Raw genomic sequence first — 20413 nt, 5'->3', positions numbered from 1 at the left:
CGTATGTATATATATATATATATATATATATATATATATATATATATATATATATATATACATACATACACACAGCAAGACACTTCACCCTTGCTCCTGATGGGTGCTGGTTAGCGCCTTGCATGGCAGCTCCCTCATCAGTGTGTGAATGTGTGTGTGAATGGGTAAATGCGGAAGTAGTGTCAAAGCGCTTTGAGTACCTTGAAGGTAGAAAAGCGCTATACAAGTACAACCCATTTATCATTTATTATTTATATATATATATTAGATTAGATAGTACTTTTTTTTAATCCTTTAGGAGAGTTTCTTCAGGATATATGTATGTATGTATATATATATATATATATACATACATTATATGTATACATATATACATACACACATTATATATATACTGTGTATATATATATATATATACATATATATATATATATATGTATGTATATATATATACATATATATATATGTATGTATATATATATATATATATATATATATATATATATATATATATATATATATATATATATATATATATATATATATATATATATATATACATACGTAGGATAAAAAATAAAACACAACATTTCTGTCAACGAAGATGTGCATAGCTCGGTTGGTAGAGCGGCCGTGTCAGCAACTTGAGGGTTGCAGGTTCGATTCCCGCTTCCGCCATCCTAGTCACTGCCGTTGTGCCCTTGGGCAAGACACAAGACATTTAAACCCACACTGGTTTAAATGTAACTTAGATATTGGGTTTCACTATGTAAAAGCGCTATATAAATATAATTCAATTCACTTCACCTTTGATGGTAGGCTAATATAGCTAATATATAGACACTTATATCACGTGTTGCCTTCATTATAACACTTATATAAGACTTTTAATTATTAAATCTTCAGCATTGTCCACACTTTTAAGTCAGGACTTTGGGAAGGCCATTCTAAAATCTTTATTCTAGCCTGATTTAGCCATTCCTTTACCACTTTTGACGTGTGTTTGGGGTCATTGTCCTGTTGGAACACCCAACTGCGCCCAAAACTCCTACAGATCTCAGGGCGGACATTCGAACCACAAAGGCCACGGAGCAGGCTGAGAGCCCAAATTGACAATTTTCCATAGTTCCCTTTATTTGGAAAAAGTATCGATATACAATTATTGGTATCGGGTTAACCTTAGTTTGGAGTGAGATTCTTAAATTGCACAAAAAATACTGACAAACTATTAAAAATGATGGATTTGAGAGCATCAATACAGTAATAAGGCTGCTTCCTCGAAGAAGCCAAAGAACATGTTTGTCCTTTAATTTGAACTTTTTTTTTCGGTTAAATTCCCAGTTTTGCCAATGTGCCGCACTTCTGTGTTTACTCGCAAATATCCCAAACGAAAGTTGGAGTTGGCATCCTGGAGGCAAGGTCGCTCCTCAAACCCCATGCAATTAATCACTCCGTCTGCCGACGCTTCTTTGATATTCGCCCGGCTGCCGCGGAAGTCGAGCGAACACTCCGGCGGTAAACAAGGTTTTTTCGTTTGAGACGTCGAGTACCGCTGCGGTGGGCGAACGATAAATACAGTATGTGATACCGTACCTTGGCTGGCTGCAGGGTGGTGGGAGGAGGAGGAGGAGGTGGTGGTGATGGAGGTGGTGGTGGTGGTGGCTGAGGTGGGTGTAGGGGTAGTGGTGGGAGCATCTGGATGAGAAGACAAATACAGGACAAACTCACAGTGGGGGGTACGAATGAGTGCAAAAAAGAAAAAAGATGGCGATGATATCACTATTTGATACAGGACGGTGCACATGTGACGCCAACAACAGTGAAGCAACCATATTGGGGTAGAGCAGGGGTCACCAACGCGGTGCCCGCGGGCACCAGGTAGCCCGTAAGGACCAGATTAGTCGCCCGCTGGCCTGTTTCTAAAAATAGCTCAAATAGCAGCACTTACCAGTGACCTGCCTCTATTTTTTTTAAATTGTATTTATTTACAAGCTCTGACTGGATGACAAGGCAGGTACAAATAGGAGCGGGCTGATTGACACCAGGTGTGGCCAGGTGCCAATCAGCTGAGGGGAAACAAAGCACACAGGTAGACAAACAGGAAGCTGAACCAAAATAAGAGTGCTGACAGGAACTAAGGACAGGAAATACGAAACACACAGGAAAAACTAAAACACAAACAGTCAGTCGCAAGCCGGACGGGTAAAGCCATTATTTGTGTGGTAAAATCATGGTGGCTAGTTTGCCTGTTTACAGCCAAATGTTGTTAAGGTGGACTTCACGTGTTATCTGCACATAGTGAATTATTATATTTATATAGCGCTTTTCTCTAGTGACTCAAAGCGCTTTACATAGTGAAACCCAAAATCTAGGTTACATTTAAACCAGTGTGGTTGGCACTGGGAGCGGGTGGGTAAAGTGTCTTGCCCAAGGACACAACGGCAGTGACTAGGATGGCGGAAGCGGGAATCGAACCTGCAACCCTCAAGTTGCTGGCACGGCCGCTCTACCAACCGAGCTATACCGCACATAAAACATTAATTAAACAATATTTATTAAAATAAAATCAAATACAATTAAATTAAATTATATTTAATTAAATGAAAAAAATAAAATACAATAAAATAAAATACAATTTAATTTAACAAAATAGAATAAAATAATATAAAAAATAAAATAAAATACGATGTAATGTTATTTAATTTAATTTAATAAAATAAAATAAAATACAATAAAATGAAATAAATAAAAAAAAATTAAAAATAAAATAACATAAAATGTGTTTGTTTCCATATTACTGGATGTCTGGAACACATTGCTTGGATTTACATAATTCCTTATGGGGAAAATGGGGCTTCATGGTGGAAGAGGGGTTAGTGCGTCTGCCTCACAATACGAAGGTCCTGCAGTCCTGGGTTCAAATCCAGGCTCGGGATCTTCCTGTGTGGAGTTTGCATGTTCTCCCCGTGAATGCGTGGGTTCCCTCCGGGTACTCCGGCTTCCTCCCACTTCCAAAGACATGCACCTGGGGATAGTTTGATTGGCAAAACTAAAATTGGCCCTAGTGTGTGAATGTGAGTGTGAATGTTGTCTGTCTATCTGTGTTGGCCCTGCGATGAGGTGGCGACTTGTCCAGGGTGTACCCCGCCTTCCGCTCGATTGTAGCTGAGATAGGTGCCAGCGCCCCCCGCGACCCCAAAAGGGAATAAGCTGTAGAAGATGGATGGATGGACTTATGGGGAAAATTGCTTTGGTTTTTGTACGGTTTGGAGTTTTTGGAAGAAATGACTCACAAAAAGCGAGATCCTGCAATAAATTTGTGCAATAATTCTGAATGATCCCGACATTATTTTGACTGCCAGCGTGAGGCAAATTGAAAGTAATGACCTCCCAGAAGTAAGAGGGGAGAAGCGATCAAAGCAATAAAGGTAAGCGTTCCGTGGCTGCATGTCTCCAGCGAGCGAATGAGCTTGTTGTTCATGTAAAAAAGTGTCTTTGCCCGAGGGCGGATATGCTTGATGGAGACCGCGCAGTTGTTCCTGTTTAACAACAAGCACTTGAGCTGAAAGCCAATGGAGTCTTTCAAACAGAAGAGCGCCTGGAGCCAATGCAGGATCACGCACAGATGACGACCGTCAGGGGCCTTTAGCCATGTACCAACGCTTTTTCAGGTGTGGCTTTTAAAAGGAAAAAAGAAAAAAAAAAATGAGGGGGTGGGGGGCTAGGGACTTAGGGGCGGAGCTTTCATGGCCATCACGGCATGCAAGTGGCCAGCAGATTTTTGCCATCCTCAGTGTCAAAGCGAGGCGGGGACACCAAACCTTACAAGACGCCGCCGCCACGTGAGGTCTGGGAGATTCCTGGAGCTCTTTGAATCTTGTCCCCCCCGCCCCCCGCTGACTTTATTGATGCCCGCTTATGTTAAGTTAAACAGCTCCAATATCCTAAAGTCGCAAAATAGTCGCACAGACCTGTGTTTCTTCATCATTGAACGCCCCCTAGAGCAGTGGTCCCCAACCACCGGGCAGCGGGCCGTGGCCCGATTGGTACCGGGCCGCAGACGAATTTTTAAATCATTTTTATTAAAAAAATAATAATTTTTTTTTTTTTTTTTTTTTTTTTTTTTTTTATAAAATCAACATAAAAAACACAATATACACTTACAATTAGTGCAACAACCACAAAAACCTCCCCTTTTCATGACAAAAACGTCCCTTTTTCATGACAAAGACATGCACCTGGGGATAAGTTGATTGGCAACACTAAAAATTGGCCCTAGTGTGTGAATGTGAGTGTGAATGTTGTCTGTCTCTCTGTGTTGGCCCTGCGATGAGGTGGAGACTTGTCCAGGGTGTACCCCGCCTTCCGCCCGATTGTAGCTGAGATAGGCGCCAGCGACCCCAAAAGGGAATAAGCGGTAGAAAAATGGATGGATGGATGGAACATAAAAAACACAATATACACTTACAATTGGTGCAACAACCACAAAAACCTCCATTTTTCATGACAAAGAAAAAAAAAAAATAATAAAAAGGACCCCCCCTCCCCCGGGCCGCGGGACAAATTATTAAGCGTTGACCGGTCCGCGGATACAAAAAGGTTGGGGACCACTGCCCTAGAGGGGAGACAAAAGGTTTCTCCAGCTGTGGGCCATGGAGGTACTTGATTGTAGTACACTTTCCCACCACTTGTGGCAGTAATGACAATATCAAACAAATAGAAGAAGTCTGGGGCGAAAGTCATAAATACGTTGTTTTAAGCGCAAAAATTATGACTACGGTAGTGAATCTGTTTTGAGACGTTTTTAAGCACAACAACTATGACCTGAGTGGTGAAGCTGTATTTTTTTTCTGGATGGTTTTATTTATTCATAGTTTATTTATTTTAGCTCAATATGTACATTTATTTACCGTATTTCCTTGAATTAACGCCGGGGCGCTAATTAATTTAAAACCTCTTCTCACTCCTGTGTTTACCAAAGGCATGCGGTAAAAGCAAGCGCTAATTATTTTAAAACCTCTTCTCGCTCCTGCGTTTACCAAAGGCATGCGGTAAATTTAGGCCTGCGCTAGGAAATTTGAGTGTGATGTAAGGATACCATTATGAGGATGTCGTAGTGGTTTTTGTTGTGGTTTGTGCAGCCCTTTGAGACACTAGTGATTTAGGGCTATATAAGTAAACATTGATTGATTGATGAAAAGCACATTTAAAAAATGTTTTATTATGGTCTTACCTTTACTTTACCTTTACGCAGCTCCTTCTAATCATAAGCATCGATAACTTGTTTATAGAAGTCTTCCTTATCTTTCTTCAGTTTTAAAAGTCTCTCTGTCTTGATGGAGACCTTCCTTTATTACCTCCTGCTTCGATTGAAAGTCCAGTTTAGAAAACTGTTTATTTAAGATATGTAATCCTCCATGTTAAAAGTGCAAGCGAGAGAAAAAAATAAACGATCGCTGCTCACTCTTGCTGCTTGTTGTCACTTCTTCTGCAGCCAAGTAGTCGCAAGAAGTATTACTAGCCCCCTCTACTACCAGGAGGCGGGAGTCATTTAATGACTCAAATTTGACACACGCAGCTACGGTATATTAATAAAACATAGCTGCTTACTGTTCTTTTTAGCATGTTTAATGGCTTGGACCTTAAATCCTACTGAATAGCTCTTAATCTTCTTCCCTTTATGCGATTTCAAATGATTGAAATCAGCCTCCTCCATTTTGAAAATGATGACAGGTGAAGTGTCACTCGTGACGTGACGAGTTTGACCCGGGGGAAATTCTAGACATGCGCTAATAAACAAAATATTTTGCGAAACGAGTTTGACCCAGCGTTGATCCTGAGCCGGCGGTAATGCTAAGCAATTCAAGGAAATATAGTAGTTATTACTTATTTTTCTAATCAGCCTGACGTAAGCCTAACGTTTTTATGTTAAATAACTTGTATGAACGCACGTAACACACACATTCACTGACACATCATGTCTTTGCAAACCTTACAAAATATATATATATATTTTTTAGTAAAACTCACAAAGACACAATATTCCAGGCATTAGTAGACATTTTGCATGTTTGCTTTTAAAGTTTGGTTTGAATGATTTTTTATTGCTTCTTTTCGCATCATCTCAGGATTCGAAGAACATTACTAGAGTAAAAACACAATTTTGTATTTGCAAACCTTACAAATGCTTATGTTCCTTTTACAACTCACAAATCAGTACACTGTAAAAGAAATTTAAAAAATACCCCTATGTAGATTTTACGATAAAAAAACTGGCAGCTCACTCGCTAAAATTTTACTATAAAATTTACAGTTTTTTTTTTTTTTTTTACGGTTACTAGTGTAAAGGAAAAAAAACATTACCACTGTTGTTATGTTACTGTAAAATTCTACTGAATAAGCTGCCAGTTTTTTTTATACTTACTGTAAAATCCACAGGAATGTCATAATTTTTCAGTGTTTTACTGTAAATGGAAAAACTGCACTACAGTTATTTTTATAGTAAAATTCTGGCAATTGGGTTGCCAGTTTTTTTTCATATACTGTAAAATCAACAGTAGTATCATTTTTCAGTAAATGGAAAAACTGTAATACAGTTACTTTTATGGTAAAATTCTGGTGACTTTTTAGGGCGCAACATAACACACATTTAGCTTTCTGGAAAAAAATACTTCCGAGTTAGCTTCTAAATTCGGTGATGAAAACTTCAACTAAGATGAATGTTTCGCTCAAACAGCTGGTGTTTAATAAGCACAGTACTTCAAGTATAAACACTTTATAGGGCACAAGATAACACACTCAGCTTTTAGTTAGCCACTAAAATTGATAATGGACATGACAACCAAGATGAATGTTACAATAATGCAGCTGTTGTGTAATAAGCAAAATACGTACAGTATAAACACTGTGTAGGGTGCAACAACACATATTTAGCTTTTTGAAAAAAACCTACTTCCTAGTGAGCCATTACAATTGGTAATGGACACTACAACCAAGACAAATGTTACAATCAAACAGCTGCTGTGCGAAAAGCAAAATACTTACAGTATAAGCACTTTGTAGGGCGCAACACAACACATTCAGCTTTGTGAAAAAAGCTACTTCTGAGTTAGCCACTAAAATTGGTAATAGAAACCACAACTAAGATTAATGTTACAATCAAACAGCTGGTGTGTAATGAGCACAATGCTTCAGGTATAAATTTGTTGTAGGGCGCAACATTACACATTCAGCTTTCTGGAAAAAAAGATACTTCCAAGTTAGCCACTAAAATTTGTAATGGACACTACAACCAAGATGAATGTTACAATCAAACAGCTGCTGTGTAATAAGCAAAATACTTACAGTATAAACACTTTGTAGGGCGCAACATACCACATTCAGATTTTTGAAAAAAAAATACTCCTTGTTAGCCACTAAATTGTTAACGGAAACTACAACCAAGATGATAGTTACACTCAAACAGCTGGTGCGTAATAAGCAAAATACTTATAGTATAAACACTTTGTAGGGTGTAACGTAAAAATATTCAGCTTTTTAAAAAAAAAAACTACTTCCTAGTTAGCCACTAAAATTGATAATGGAAATGACAGCTAATATGAATGTTACACTCAAACAGCTGGTGTGTGATAAGCAAAATACTTCCAGTATAAACATTTCATCGGGCGCAACATATCACATGCAGCTTTTTGAAAAAAACCTACTAGTTAGACACTAAAATTGTTATTGGAAACTACAACCAAGATGATTATTACACTCAAACAGCTGGTGCGTAATAAGCAAAATACTTATAGTATAAACACTTTGTAGGGTGCAACAAAACACATTCAGCTTTTTGAAAAAAAAAAAACCCACTTCCTAGTTAGCCACTAAAATTGGTAATGGACATGACAACTAAGATGAATGTTACACTCAGTTACACTCAAACAGCTGGTGTGTGATAAGCAAAATACTTCCAGTATAAACACTTTGTAGGGTGCAACATACCACTTGCAGCTTTTTGAAAAAAACCTACTAGTTAGCCACTAAAATTGGTAATGGACACTACAACCAAGATGAATGTTACAATCAAACAGCTGGTGTGTAATAAGCACAATACTTCAGGTACAAACACTTTGTAGGGCACAACTTAACACACATCTAGATTTTTGAGAAAAAACAACTACCCCCTAGTTAGCCACTAACATTGGTAATGGAAATGACAACTAAGATGAATGTTACACTCAAAAAGCTGGTGTGTGATAAGCAAAATATTTACAGTATAACACTTCGTAGGTTGCAACATTACACACTCGAAACTCTTGGAAAATCTACTTCCCAGTTAGACAACATACTATGGATAGCCTATACAGTATAGTGCCATCTAATGTCTGGGAAGTACAACTGCATTACAATTGAGACTTTTTAAATGCTACATTAGAAAAATAACATCCATCCATTCGGGCGGAAGGCGGGATGGACCCTGGACAAGTCGCCACCTCATCGCAGGGCCAACACATAACATTTATTAACACACAAAAAAGTACCAAAAATGTAATTCTAGGTAACCAAAATCCCTACTCCTGGCGGTGGTGTCAGAGAGGAGAAGTCTAGCAAAACTCCTAGCAATTATGGACAACACCTACCACCCACTACACTCCGACCTTGTGGAGAGAATGAGCACGTTCGGTGGAAGGCTCAGACTCCCAAAATGCAACACGGAACGACACGGGAGGTCTTTCATACTGACAGCCATCAGACTGTATAATGCATATGTTCCTTGACTGCACTTAAATGTAGAATATATTTATATTATTCATATATTATATATATATATATATATATATATATATATATATATATACAGTGGGGCAAAAAAGTATTTAGTCAGGCACCCATTGTGCAAGTTCTCCCACTTAAAATGATGACGGAGGTCTATAATTTTCATCATAGGTACACTTGTCCTGTGAGAGACAGAATGTGAAAAAAAAAATCCAGGAATTCACTTTGTAAGAATTTTAAATAATTTATTCGTAAATTATGGTGGAAAATAAGTATTTGGTCAACCATTCAAAGCTCTCACTGATGGAAGGAGGTTTTGGCTCAAAATCTCACGATACATGGTCCCATTCATTCTTTCCTTAACACGGATCAATCGTCCTGTCCCCTTAGCAGAAAAACAGCCCCAAAGCATTCTGTTTCCACCCCCATGCTTCACAGTAGTTATGGTGTTCTTGGGATGCAACTCAGTATTCTTCTTCCTCCAAACACGACGAGTTGAGTTGATACCAAAAAGTTCTATTTTGGTTTCATCTGACCACATGACATTCTCCCAGTCCTCTGCTGTATCATCCATGTATCCATTTTGGTATAAACTCAACTCGTCGTGTTTGGAGGAAGAAGAATACTGAGTTGCATCCCAAGAACACCAAACCTACTGTGAAGCATGGGGGTGGAAACATCATGCTTTGAGGCTGTTTTTCTGCACGATTGATCCATGTTAAGGAAAGAATGAATGGTGGCCATGTATCGTGAGATTTTGAGCCAAAACCTCCTTCCATCAGTGAGAACTTTGAATGGTTGACCAAATACTTATTTTCCACCATAATTTACAAATAAATTCTTAAAAATTCTTACAATTTGAATTTTTTGATTTTTTTTTCACATTCTGTGTCTCACAGTTGAAGTGTACCTATGATGAAAATTACAGACCTCTGTCATCATTTTAAGTGGGAGAACTTGCACAATCGCTGGCTGACTAAATACTTTTTTGCCCTCCTGTATATATATATATATATATATGTCATATATTATTTATTATTATTATTGTTTATTGTGAGCAAACTGTGGAGCTGAATTTCCCCCAGGGATCAATAAAGTACATTCTATTCTATTCCATTCTATTCTATTCTAAAACGCCCCCCAAAAAAACAACGATTGTAAGTTTTTACAGCACTTTTAGTCGCTCCTATTTGAAATGTGTTTTGCTAGTAATGATTGACCCGTACTTCAACCCGGCAAAGTTGACTTCCACTGGGGCGTATCATTTTCCCAAACAAACGGCGCCAGCGCTTCCGCGGGATACGCTTTAAGGGCCCCGCTGTGACTCTGAAAGCAGCAGAAATGTAAAGCGGGAAAATAAGTAAGGCGAGCGTGGTCAGGCAGCACTGCTAAAAAGGCGGAGGAGGGAAACCCGATTACTGGCCGTCTGTAAACAAGCCCGGACCCCTTTGGCTCCGGCGAGAGGGGAGAAGCCGAATGGTTGTGTTTTCTTAGGCTGGTGAAGGAGAGAACCTTCCCCGAGACCGCCAGCAATAGCGTGCTTTTTCACCCGCTAACGTCGTTAGTGTCAGCCGCTCTCCATCACTCGAGGGTCACAATGTGAGGTAGTATAGAGGAGGGGGATGGCGAGTGTATGCTTCATCATGGAGTTACACACTTTTGTGTTGATGCTGCAGCTCAACAATGGAGGGCTTATAAACCTCCATGTTTTTACATCTTACTGCAGCTCAAGATGGTGAAAGGAAGCAAAACAATTGACAGTAAACTCTACTTCACTAAATATAGTGAAGTACATCGCCAGATACATCGCCAAAAATAGGGAAATCTACCCAGAAAACCAATAGAGAACTGCCAATGATTCAAATTGTAATCCAGAATGCTCAATATAACATAATCATTGAATATTATTAACAGTTTTTACTTTTTCCCTTTAATTATTGGATGTATAAAATAGGGCTGCGAATCTTTGGGCACCACATGATTTGATGGGGGGAACGATACGATTCAGAATCAATTCTCGATTCAAAATGATTTAGACATACATATAAACGTATATGTATATATACACACACATGCACGCACGCGCACACACACACACATGTATACAAATATACATCTATATATAAATGTATATTTATATATATATATATATATATATATGTGTGTGTATATAAGTATATTTGTGTATAGTTATATATATATATATATATATATATATATATATATATATATATATATATATATATATGTGTGTGTGTGTATTGACACACACATATATATACAAACACATACACAAATATATACACACATATGTATACAAATCCACACAAACACACGCCATCATAGTGCGGTCTACCCGTATCTCTTATGTGTGGCTGCCATCATAGTGCAGTCTACTGTTGAGTCATATTGCCATCATATTGCAGTCGCCACATTTCTCTTATGTGTGACTGCCATCATAGTGCGGTCTACAACTATCTCTTATGTGTGACTGCCATCATTTCGCAGTCTAAACGTGTCTCTTATGTGTGACTGCCATCATTTCGCAGTCTACACGTATCTCTTATGTGTAACTGCCATCATAGTGCGGTCTACACATATCTGTTATGTGTGACTGCCATCATAGTGCGGTCTACAACTAGCTCTTATGTGTGACTGCCATCATTTCGCAGTCTACACGTATCTCTTATGTGTAACTGCCATCATAGTGCGGTCTACACATATCTGTTATGTGTGACTGTTATCATAGTGCGGTCTACAACTAGCTCTTATGTGTGACTGCCATCATTTCGCAGTCTACACGTATCTCTTATGTGTAACTGCCATCATAGTGCGGTCTACACATATCTGTTATGTGTGACTGCCATCATAGTGCGGTCTACAACTATCTCTTATGTGTGACTGCCATCATTTCGCAGTCTAAACGTGTCTCTTATGTGTGACTGCCATCATAGTGCGGTCTACAACTAGCTCTTATGTGTGACTGCCATCATTTCGCAGTCTACACGTATCTCTTATGTGTAACTGCCATCATAGTGCGGTCTACACATATCTGTTATGTGTGACTGTTATCATAGTGCGGTCTACAACTAGCTCTTATGTGTGACTGCCATCATTTCGCAGTCTACACGTATCTCTTATGTGTGACTGCCATCATAGTGCGGTCTACACATATCTGTTATGTGTGACTGCCATCATAGTGAGGTCTACAACTATCTCTTATGTGTGGCTGCCATCATAGTGTAGTCTACTGTTGAGTCATATTGCCATCATATTGCAGTCGCCACACATCTCTTATGTGTGACTGCCATCATAGTGCGGTCTACAACTAGCTCTTATGTGTGACTGCCATCATTTCGCAGTCTACACGTATCTCTTATGTGTGACTGCCATCATAGTGCGGTCTACACATATCTGTTATGTGTGACTGCCATCATAGTGAGGTCTACAACTATCTCTTATGTGTGGCTGCCATCATAGTGCAGTCTACTGTTGAGTCATATTGCCATCATATTGCAGTCGCCACACATCTCTTATGTGTGACTGCCATCATAGTGCGGTCTACAACTAGCTCTTATGTGTGACTGCCATTATTTTGCAGTCTAAACGTGTCTCTTATGTGTGACTGCCATCATAGTGCGGTCTACTGTTGAGTCATATTGCCATCATATTGCAGTCCCCACACATCTCTTATGTGTGACTGCCATCATAGTGCGGTCTACAACTAGCTCTTATGTGTGACTGCCATCATTTCGCAGCCTACACGTATCTCTTATGTGTGACTGCCATCATAGTGCGGTCTACAACTAGCTCTTATGTGTGACTGCCATCATTTCGCAGTCTACACGTATCTCTTATGTGTAACTGCCATCATAGTGCGGTCTACACATATCTGTTATGTGTGACTGCCATCATAGTGCGGTCTACAACTAGCTCTTATGTGTGACTGCCATCATTTCGCAGTCTACACGTATCTCTTATGTGTAACTGCCATCATAGTGCGGTCTACACATATCTGTTATGTGTGACTGCTATCATAGTGCGGTCTACAACTATCTCTTATGTGTGACTGCCATCATTTCGCAGTCTAAACGTGTCTCTTATGTGTGACTGCCATCATAGTGCGGTCTACAACTAGCTCTTATGTGTGACTGCCATCATTTCGCAGTCTACACGTATCTCTTATGTGTAACTGCCATCATAGTGCGGTCTACACATATCTGTTATGTGTGACTGCCATCATAGTGCGGTCTACAACTATCTCTTATGTGTGACTGCCATCATTTCGCAGTCTAAACGTGTCTCTTATGTGTGACTGCCATCATAGTGCAGTCTACAACTAGCTCTTATGTGTGACTGCCATCATTTCGCAGTCTACACGTATCTCTTATGTGTAACTGCCATCATAGTGCGGTCTACACATATCTGTTATGTGTGACTGCCATCATAGTGCGGTCTACAACTAGCTCTTATGTGTGACTGCCATCATTTCGCAGCCTACACGTATCTCTTATGTGTGACTGCCATCATTTCGCAGTCTACACGTATCTCTTATGTGTGACTGCCATCATAGTGCGGTCTACAACCAGCTCTTATGTGTGACTGCCATCATTTCGCAGTCTACACGTATCTCTTATGTGTAACTGCCATCATAGTGCGGTCTACACATATCTGTTATGTGTGACTGCCATCATAGTGCGGTCTACAACTAGCTCTTATGTGTGACTGCCATCATTTCGCAGTCTACACGTATCTCTTATGTGTAACTGCCATCATAGTGCGGTCTACACATATCTGTTATGTGTGACTGCTATCATAGTGCGGTCTACAACTATCTCTTATGTGTGACTGCCATCATTTCGCAGTCTAAACGTGTCTCTTATGTGTGACTGCCATCATAGTGCGGTCTACAACTAGCTCTTATGTGTGACTGCCATCATTTCGCAGTCTACACGTATCTCTTATGTGTAACTGCCATCATAGTGCGGTCTACACATATCTGTTATGTGTGACTGCCATCATAGTGCGGTCTACAACTATCTCTTATGTGTGACTGCCATCATTTCGCAGTCTAAACGTGTCTCTTATGTGTGACTGCCATCATAGTGCAGTCTACAACTAGCTCTTATGTGTGACTGCCATCATTTCGCAGTCTACACGTATCTCTTATGTGTAACTGCCATCATAGTGCGGTCTACACATATCTGTTATGTGTGACTGCCATCATAGTGCGGTCTACAACTATCTCTTATGTGTGACTGCCATTATTTTGCAGTCTAAACGTGTCTCTTATGTGTGACTGCCATCATAGTGCGGTCTACTGTTGAGTCATATTGCCATCATATTGCAGTCGCCACGTATCTCTTATGTGTGACTGCCATCTACTGGTCACACTTATCATTGCACCATGTACCAAATAAAATTGCTTCGAGGTCGGTAAGCACATCCCAGAATTATTACGTACATAAAGCGCTATATGGTGCATTGTTGAGTTTTGAGGAAAAAAAAAAAGGATTTTAAGTGCGCCTTATTGTCCGGAAAATACGGTAATTTATAACGTATATCATCCATATCGTGCAACTACAATTTGGACAGACGCGTCTTTGATACTGTAAGATAGTTTTTCTACGTCAAACAATCCGATATTTCGCCCTGTGTTTTGTCAGAAGGCCGCGGACACTTTTGATGGCTCTCGCCGTGACAAGTGGCCAATGGATTTTAGACGAAAAAAAAACAAAAACAGTTGATTTTTCTTGCCCATGTGTTGCATTACCGTGTTAGTCTTTTCACACAGCCCCGGGGGGTGAGGGTGGGATGCGTGGGTGGATACATTGGCAGCTTTTTTTGTTTTTCGCCACAGGTTATTATTATTTTTTTTTCCTGTTGTTAAAACTTAGAGCAGACGTGGACAAAAAATGCTGGTGGCAAATTAGAGGAAGAAGTTGTGTCAGGTTTAAACACAACATCCGTTTATTGGAATTCACTTTGGTGTCTTGTGTACACATCGCTGTTTTTGTCAGGAGACCAAAGATTGCGGTGTGTGTGTGTGTGTGTGTGTGTGTGTGTGTGTGTGTGTGTGTGTGTGTGTGTGTGTGTGTGTGTGTGTGTGTGTGTGTTTGTGGGTGGCAGTGATGTTCGGTTTAGGGAGGACTGGGGGCCCTAAAAGAGTCTCATAGTAATAATAATAATAATACTTAGAGATGTCTGATAATGGCGTTTTTGCCGATATCCGATATGTCCAACTCTTAATTACCGATTCCGATATCAACCGATACCGACATATACAGTCGTGGAATTATTATGCCTAATTTTGTTGCGATGCCCCTGCTGGATGCATTAAACAATGTAACTGTTGGGAACTCGCATGTCTGCAGTTGTGTGTCCCCGAGTATGCAAGAATCCAGGAGAGTTGAGTGAAGGTAGGAATATTTAATACACATAAGAAAATAACAAAAGCAAACATAAAGCAGTCGTACAGATAAACGTTCTCAACATAATATTTTCATCGAGCACTGAGGATAGCTCGAGTGGAACATAAATAGACACTAGTGTGATTGGCAGCAGGTGTGAATCGCTGCCAATCAACGAAAAGAGAAAAAACAGTGCTCGGTGAATTAAACAGGAAATACAACAAAATAAGAGCACTGAACAGGAAGTAAATACAAAAACACGAAATGAAGTGACACATTGTCACAGTAACAAAGTTTTCCAAAAATAAATCAACTCAAAAAAATGCCAACTTGGCACTGCCATATTTATTATTTAAGTCACAAAGTGCGTTATCCGGCTTCCTGTTCTACTCAGGATTGAATACAAAGTCTGCCCCCGCCTCGACCTCAAAGAACTGCGACACCTCCGCCCCGGACAGGCTAACCTCCTCCGACCTCCGAGGACGAAGCTACGAACAATTTCTGCTCCGCCACTCCCAGTCTGTGGAACGCTCTCCCTGACCACCTGAGGGCACCACAGACTGTGAATGCTTTTAAAAAAATGCTTAAAAACCTGTTGTGTCACACACACACTCCGTGCTTCCCTCTGCTGCGGGATCTCGCAGAAGCTCCGCTGGGACCGCCGGACACGCCCCCGCACTCATCAGGCAGACCGCGCCCACTCTCCGCCGCAGCCGGCGGCAATCGACACCTGACACACCTGGCATTGATGAAGGATGGCAGTATAAGAACGGTCGACGCTGACTCATGGAGTGACCCGTTTTGGAATTTCGGACTTCTCTCTCCTGCCTTTGACCCCCGCTCGGACCTTGGACTTCCCCCTGGCTTCTTCCCCTATGACTTGGACGCTGAACAACCAACACGCACCTCAACAAACCTTACGGTATCTATATATGATAAATCCCAACACATAGTCTTCCATGCAAACACATAGTAGCATACACACGCCACGTAATCATCAAGTCTTCAATAAACCTGTTGAACTTGACATTCCGTCGCTGTGCCGTCTCCTTACTCAGTTTAATCATAACAAAACCCTTCATTTAAAAAAAATTTTTTTTTTTTTAGATATATGCATTCTAGTTCTAGCTATTAGGCTGTCCTAGTTTTTATTTTTATTTATTTTTATCATCTTTTAATTTTTTATTTAACTTGTAGCCCTTTGATGTTGTTTACTCAATGTAAAGTGTTTTTTTTTTTTTTACAAATAAAAACTATTATTATTATTATTGTTATTTATTTATTTATTTTTTTAACATGCCTCAAAGTTTGAGATGGGGGAGGGAGCGTAGGGTGTATATTGTAGCATCCCGGAAGAGTTAGTGCTGCAAGGGGTTGTGGGTATTTGCTCTGTTGTGTTTATGTTGTGTCAAGGTGCGGATGTTCTCCCGAAATGTGTTTGTCATTCTTGTTTGGTGTGGGTTCACAGTGTGGCGCATATTTGTAACAGTGTTAAAGTTGTTTATACGGCCACCCTCAAGTGTGACCTGTATGTTATATTACATTTTAAAGCATTTATCGGCCGATAATATCGGCAATCCGATATTATCGGACATCTCTAACAAGCAATATAAAAGACCAAAGTGGAGCCACAAACAAAATGTAGTTTAGGTGCCGTCTCGATGCGCTCGTTTTTTTTTTAACATGCCTCAAAGTTTGAGGTGGGGGGGGGGGACGTAGGGTGTATATTGTAGCGTCCCGGAAGAGTTAGTGCTGCAAGGGGTTCTGGATATTTGCTCTGTTGTGTTTATGTTGTGTCACGGTGCGGATGTTCTCCCGAAATGTGTTTGTTATTCTTGTTTGGTGTGGGTTCACAGTGTGGCGCATATTTGTAAGAGTGTTAAAGTTGTTTATACGGCCACCCTCAAGTGTGACCTGTATGTTATATTACATTTTAAAGCATTTATCGGCCGATAATATCGGCATTCCGATATTATCGGACATCTCTAATAAGCAATATTAAAGACCAAAGTGGAGCCGCAAACAAAATGTAGTTTAGGTGCCGTCTCGATGCGCTCGTGCCTCAAAATTTGAGGTGGGAGGGGGGGGGCGTAGGGTGTATATTGTAGCGACCCGGAGGAGTTAGTGCTGCAAGGGATTCTGGGTATTTGTTCTGTTGTGTTTATGTTGTGTCACGGTGCAGATGTTCTCCCGAAATGTGTTTGTCATTCTTGTTTGGTGTGGGTTCACAGTGTGGCGCATATTAGTAAGAGTGTTAAAGTTGTTTATACGGCCACCCTCAAGTGTGACCTGTATGTTATATTACATTTTAAAGCATTTATCGGCCAATAATATCGGCATTCCGATATTATCGGACATCTCTAATAAGCAATATTAAAGACCAAAGTGGAGCCGCAAACAAAATGTAGTTTAGGTGCCGTCTCGATGCGCTCGTTTTTTTTTGTAACATGCCTCAAAATTTGAGGTGGGAGGGGGGGGGGGGGCGTAGGGTGTATATTGTAGCGACCCGGAGGAGTTAGTGCTGCAAGGGATTCTGGGTATTTGTTCTGTTGTGTTTATGTTGTGTCACGGTGCAGATGTTCTCCCGAAATGGGTTTGTCATTCTTGTTTGGTGTGGGTTCACAGTGTGGCGCATATTTGTAACAGAGTTAAAGTTGTTTATACGGCCACCCTCAAGTGTGACCTGTATGTTATATTACATTTTAAAGCATTTATCGGCCGATAATATCGGCAGTCCGATATTATCGGACATCTCTAATAAGCAATATTAAAGACCAAAGTGGAGCCGCAAACAAAATGTAGTTTAGGTGCCGTCTCGATGCGCTCGTTTTTTTTTTTAACATGCCTCAAAATTTGAGGTGGGAGGGGGGGGGGGGGCGTAGGGTGTATATTGTAGCAACCCGGAGTAGTTAGTGCTGCAAGGGATTCTGGGTATTTGTTCTGTTGTGTTTATGTTGTGTCACGGTGCAGATGTTCTCCCGAAATGGGTTTGTCATTCTTGTTTGGTGTGGGTTCACAGTATGGCGCATATTTGTAACAGTTGTTTATACGACCACCCTCAGTGTGACCTGTATGGCTGTTGACCAAGTATGTCTGGTATTCACTCTAATAAGCAATATTAAATACCAAAGTAGAGCCGCAAACAAAATGTAGTTTAGGTGCCGTCTCCATGCGCTCGTTTTACGCACAACAGGATGTCGGATGCGCACGTTCATGAAGCGCACCGGAGCTGATGAAGCCCCACTCGAAATGACGTTTTACTGAATGCACCTGAATGCACCACGACACCACTATCCCCCGTTTTATTGAGCCTCTCCTCCCCTGTAAACAAAAGCCTGGTCTCATTCTGCACGACAATAACGGGCAAACCATCCAGTCATTTGGCGGCGTGTTGTGATTGGTTGTGGCGATGGGGATGGGAGGAAGTGCGCGGGGGAGAGTCGGGTGGCGGCGGGAAGTGATGGCTCAATTAGCAGGGTGGTCTCGTTAACACGCTAGCTAGCAGGGACGACCTCATCTCAGGAGGAAAGATGACACATCATCAATATGTTGAAACTCGCTGACTCGGGGCTATTCAACTGAAGGACACTCTTGTCGTATAGATGATCTTAGATCTGTGCGCCAGGCCCTTTTAAAAAGGGCTCTTGTCACATAGAGGATCTTTGACTATCACATTTTGTTTTGCACTATGGCTACTGTACTTAAAAACGACACAGCATTTTGTCATAGAAAGGATCTTTGACTAGGCTTTGTGCGGTAGGTTCTCAAAAACTGTAGAGAACTCCTGTCATTTAAAGGATCTTTGACTGGCATTTATTTTGCACTACGCACTGAAAAAAGCAGAGTCCTCCTGGTGCATAAAGGATCTTTTACTGGCATTTATTTTTCACTAAGCACGGAAAAAATCATTTTAGGAAGTATGTCGTCAACAACAGCAGAGGGCTCTTGTCGCATAGACAATCTTTGACTATAGCTTTTGGCCTTTAATGCGATAACGACGCTCCTGTCATATAGAGGCTCTTTGACTCGGATTTATGCAGTAGCTCCTCAAAAACAGTACAACGTTCCTGTCATTTAAAGGATCTTTGGCTCGAATTTAGGCAGTAGGTCCTTTAAAAACAGTAGAGCACTCCTGTCATTTAAAGGATCTTTGACAGTCATTTATTTGGCCTTTAAATCAATTACAACGCTCCTGTCATAGAGGATCTTTGACTCGGATTTATGCAGTAGGTCCTCAAAAACAAGACAGTGCTCCTGTCATTTGAAGGATCTTTGACTCTAATTTGCGCAGCAATTTCTCAAGAAAAGTACAACGCTTCTGTCATTTAAAGGATCTTTGACTCGAATTTGGGCAGTAGGTCCTGTCATTTAAATGATCTTTGACTGGCATTTTTTTTGCACTATGCACTGAAAAAAAGCTTTTTAGGAAGTATGTCCTCAACAATAGCAAAGGGCTTTTGTCGCATAGACAATCTTTGACTATAGCTTTTGGCCTTTAAAGCGATTACAACACCCCTGTCATATAGAGGATCTTTGACTCAGATTTATGCTGTAGATCCTCAAAAACAGGACAGGACAGGACACCTGTCATTTAAACGATTTTTGACTCAAATTTGCGCAGCAATTTCTCAAGAACAGTACAACGCTTCTGTCGTTTAAGGATCTTTGACTCGAATTTGGGCAGTAGGTGCTGTCATTTAAAGGATCTTTGACTGGCATTTCTTTTTCACTATGCACGGAAAAAAGCATTTTTAGGAAGTATGTCCTCAACAACAGCAGAGGGCTCTTGTCGCATAGACAATCTTTGACTATAGCTTTTGGCCTTTAAAGCGATTACAACGCTCCTGTCATATAGAGGATCTTTGACTCGGATTTATGCAGTAGCTCCTCAAAAACAGTACAACGATCCTGTCATTTAAAGGATCTTTGACTCGAATTTGGCCAGTAGGTCCTAAAAAAAAGTAGAGCACTCCTGTCATTTAAAGGATCTTTGACTGTCATTTATTTGGCCTTTAAAGTGATTACAACACCCCTGTCATATAGAGGATCTTTGACTCGGATTAATACAGTAGGTCGTCAAAAACAGGACAGTGCTCTTGTCATTTAAGGGATCTTTGACTCAAGTTTGCGCAGCAATTCCTCAAGAACAGTACAATGCTTCTGTCATTTAAAGGATCTTTGACTCGAATTTGGGCAGTAGGTCCTGTCATTTAAATGATCTTTGAGTGGCATTTTTTTTGCAC

At 40.4% G+C, this 20413-nt stretch overlaps 1 protein-coding gene across 5 annotated transcripts in view; it reads right to left on the bottom strand.

Moving 5' to 3' along the window:
* Positions 1–20413, bottom strand: part of cadm1a (cell adhesion molecule 1a) — a 968224-nt gene that overhangs the window by 85272 nt on the left and 862539 nt on the right. For 2 of the 5 annotated variants that reach the window (XM_061898993.1, XM_061898988.1), the window contains exon 9: positions 1594–1695. The exons of 2 other annotated variants lie outside the window; for them this stretch is intronic. In XM_061898993.1, coding sequence (XP_061754977.1) covers positions 1594–1695 — 102 coding nt within the window. Of the gene's footprint in view, positions 1–564; positions 701–1593; positions 1696–20413 lie in introns of those variants that run through there. One more of the 5 variants, XM_061898992.1, reaches the window with a different exon arrangement.

The sequence above is a fragment of the Nerophis ophidion genome, linkage group LG04 (assembly GCF_033978795.1).
Source record: "Nerophis ophidion isolate RoL-2023_Sa linkage group LG04, RoL_Noph_v1.0, whole genome shotgun sequence".
NCBI classification, from domain to species: Eukaryota; Metazoa; Chordata; class Actinopteri; order Syngnathiformes; family Syngnathidae; genus Nerophis; species Nerophis ophidion.
Note: the sequence above shows the minus strand (reverse complement) of the source record. Positions and strands in the feature narration are given on the sequence as shown.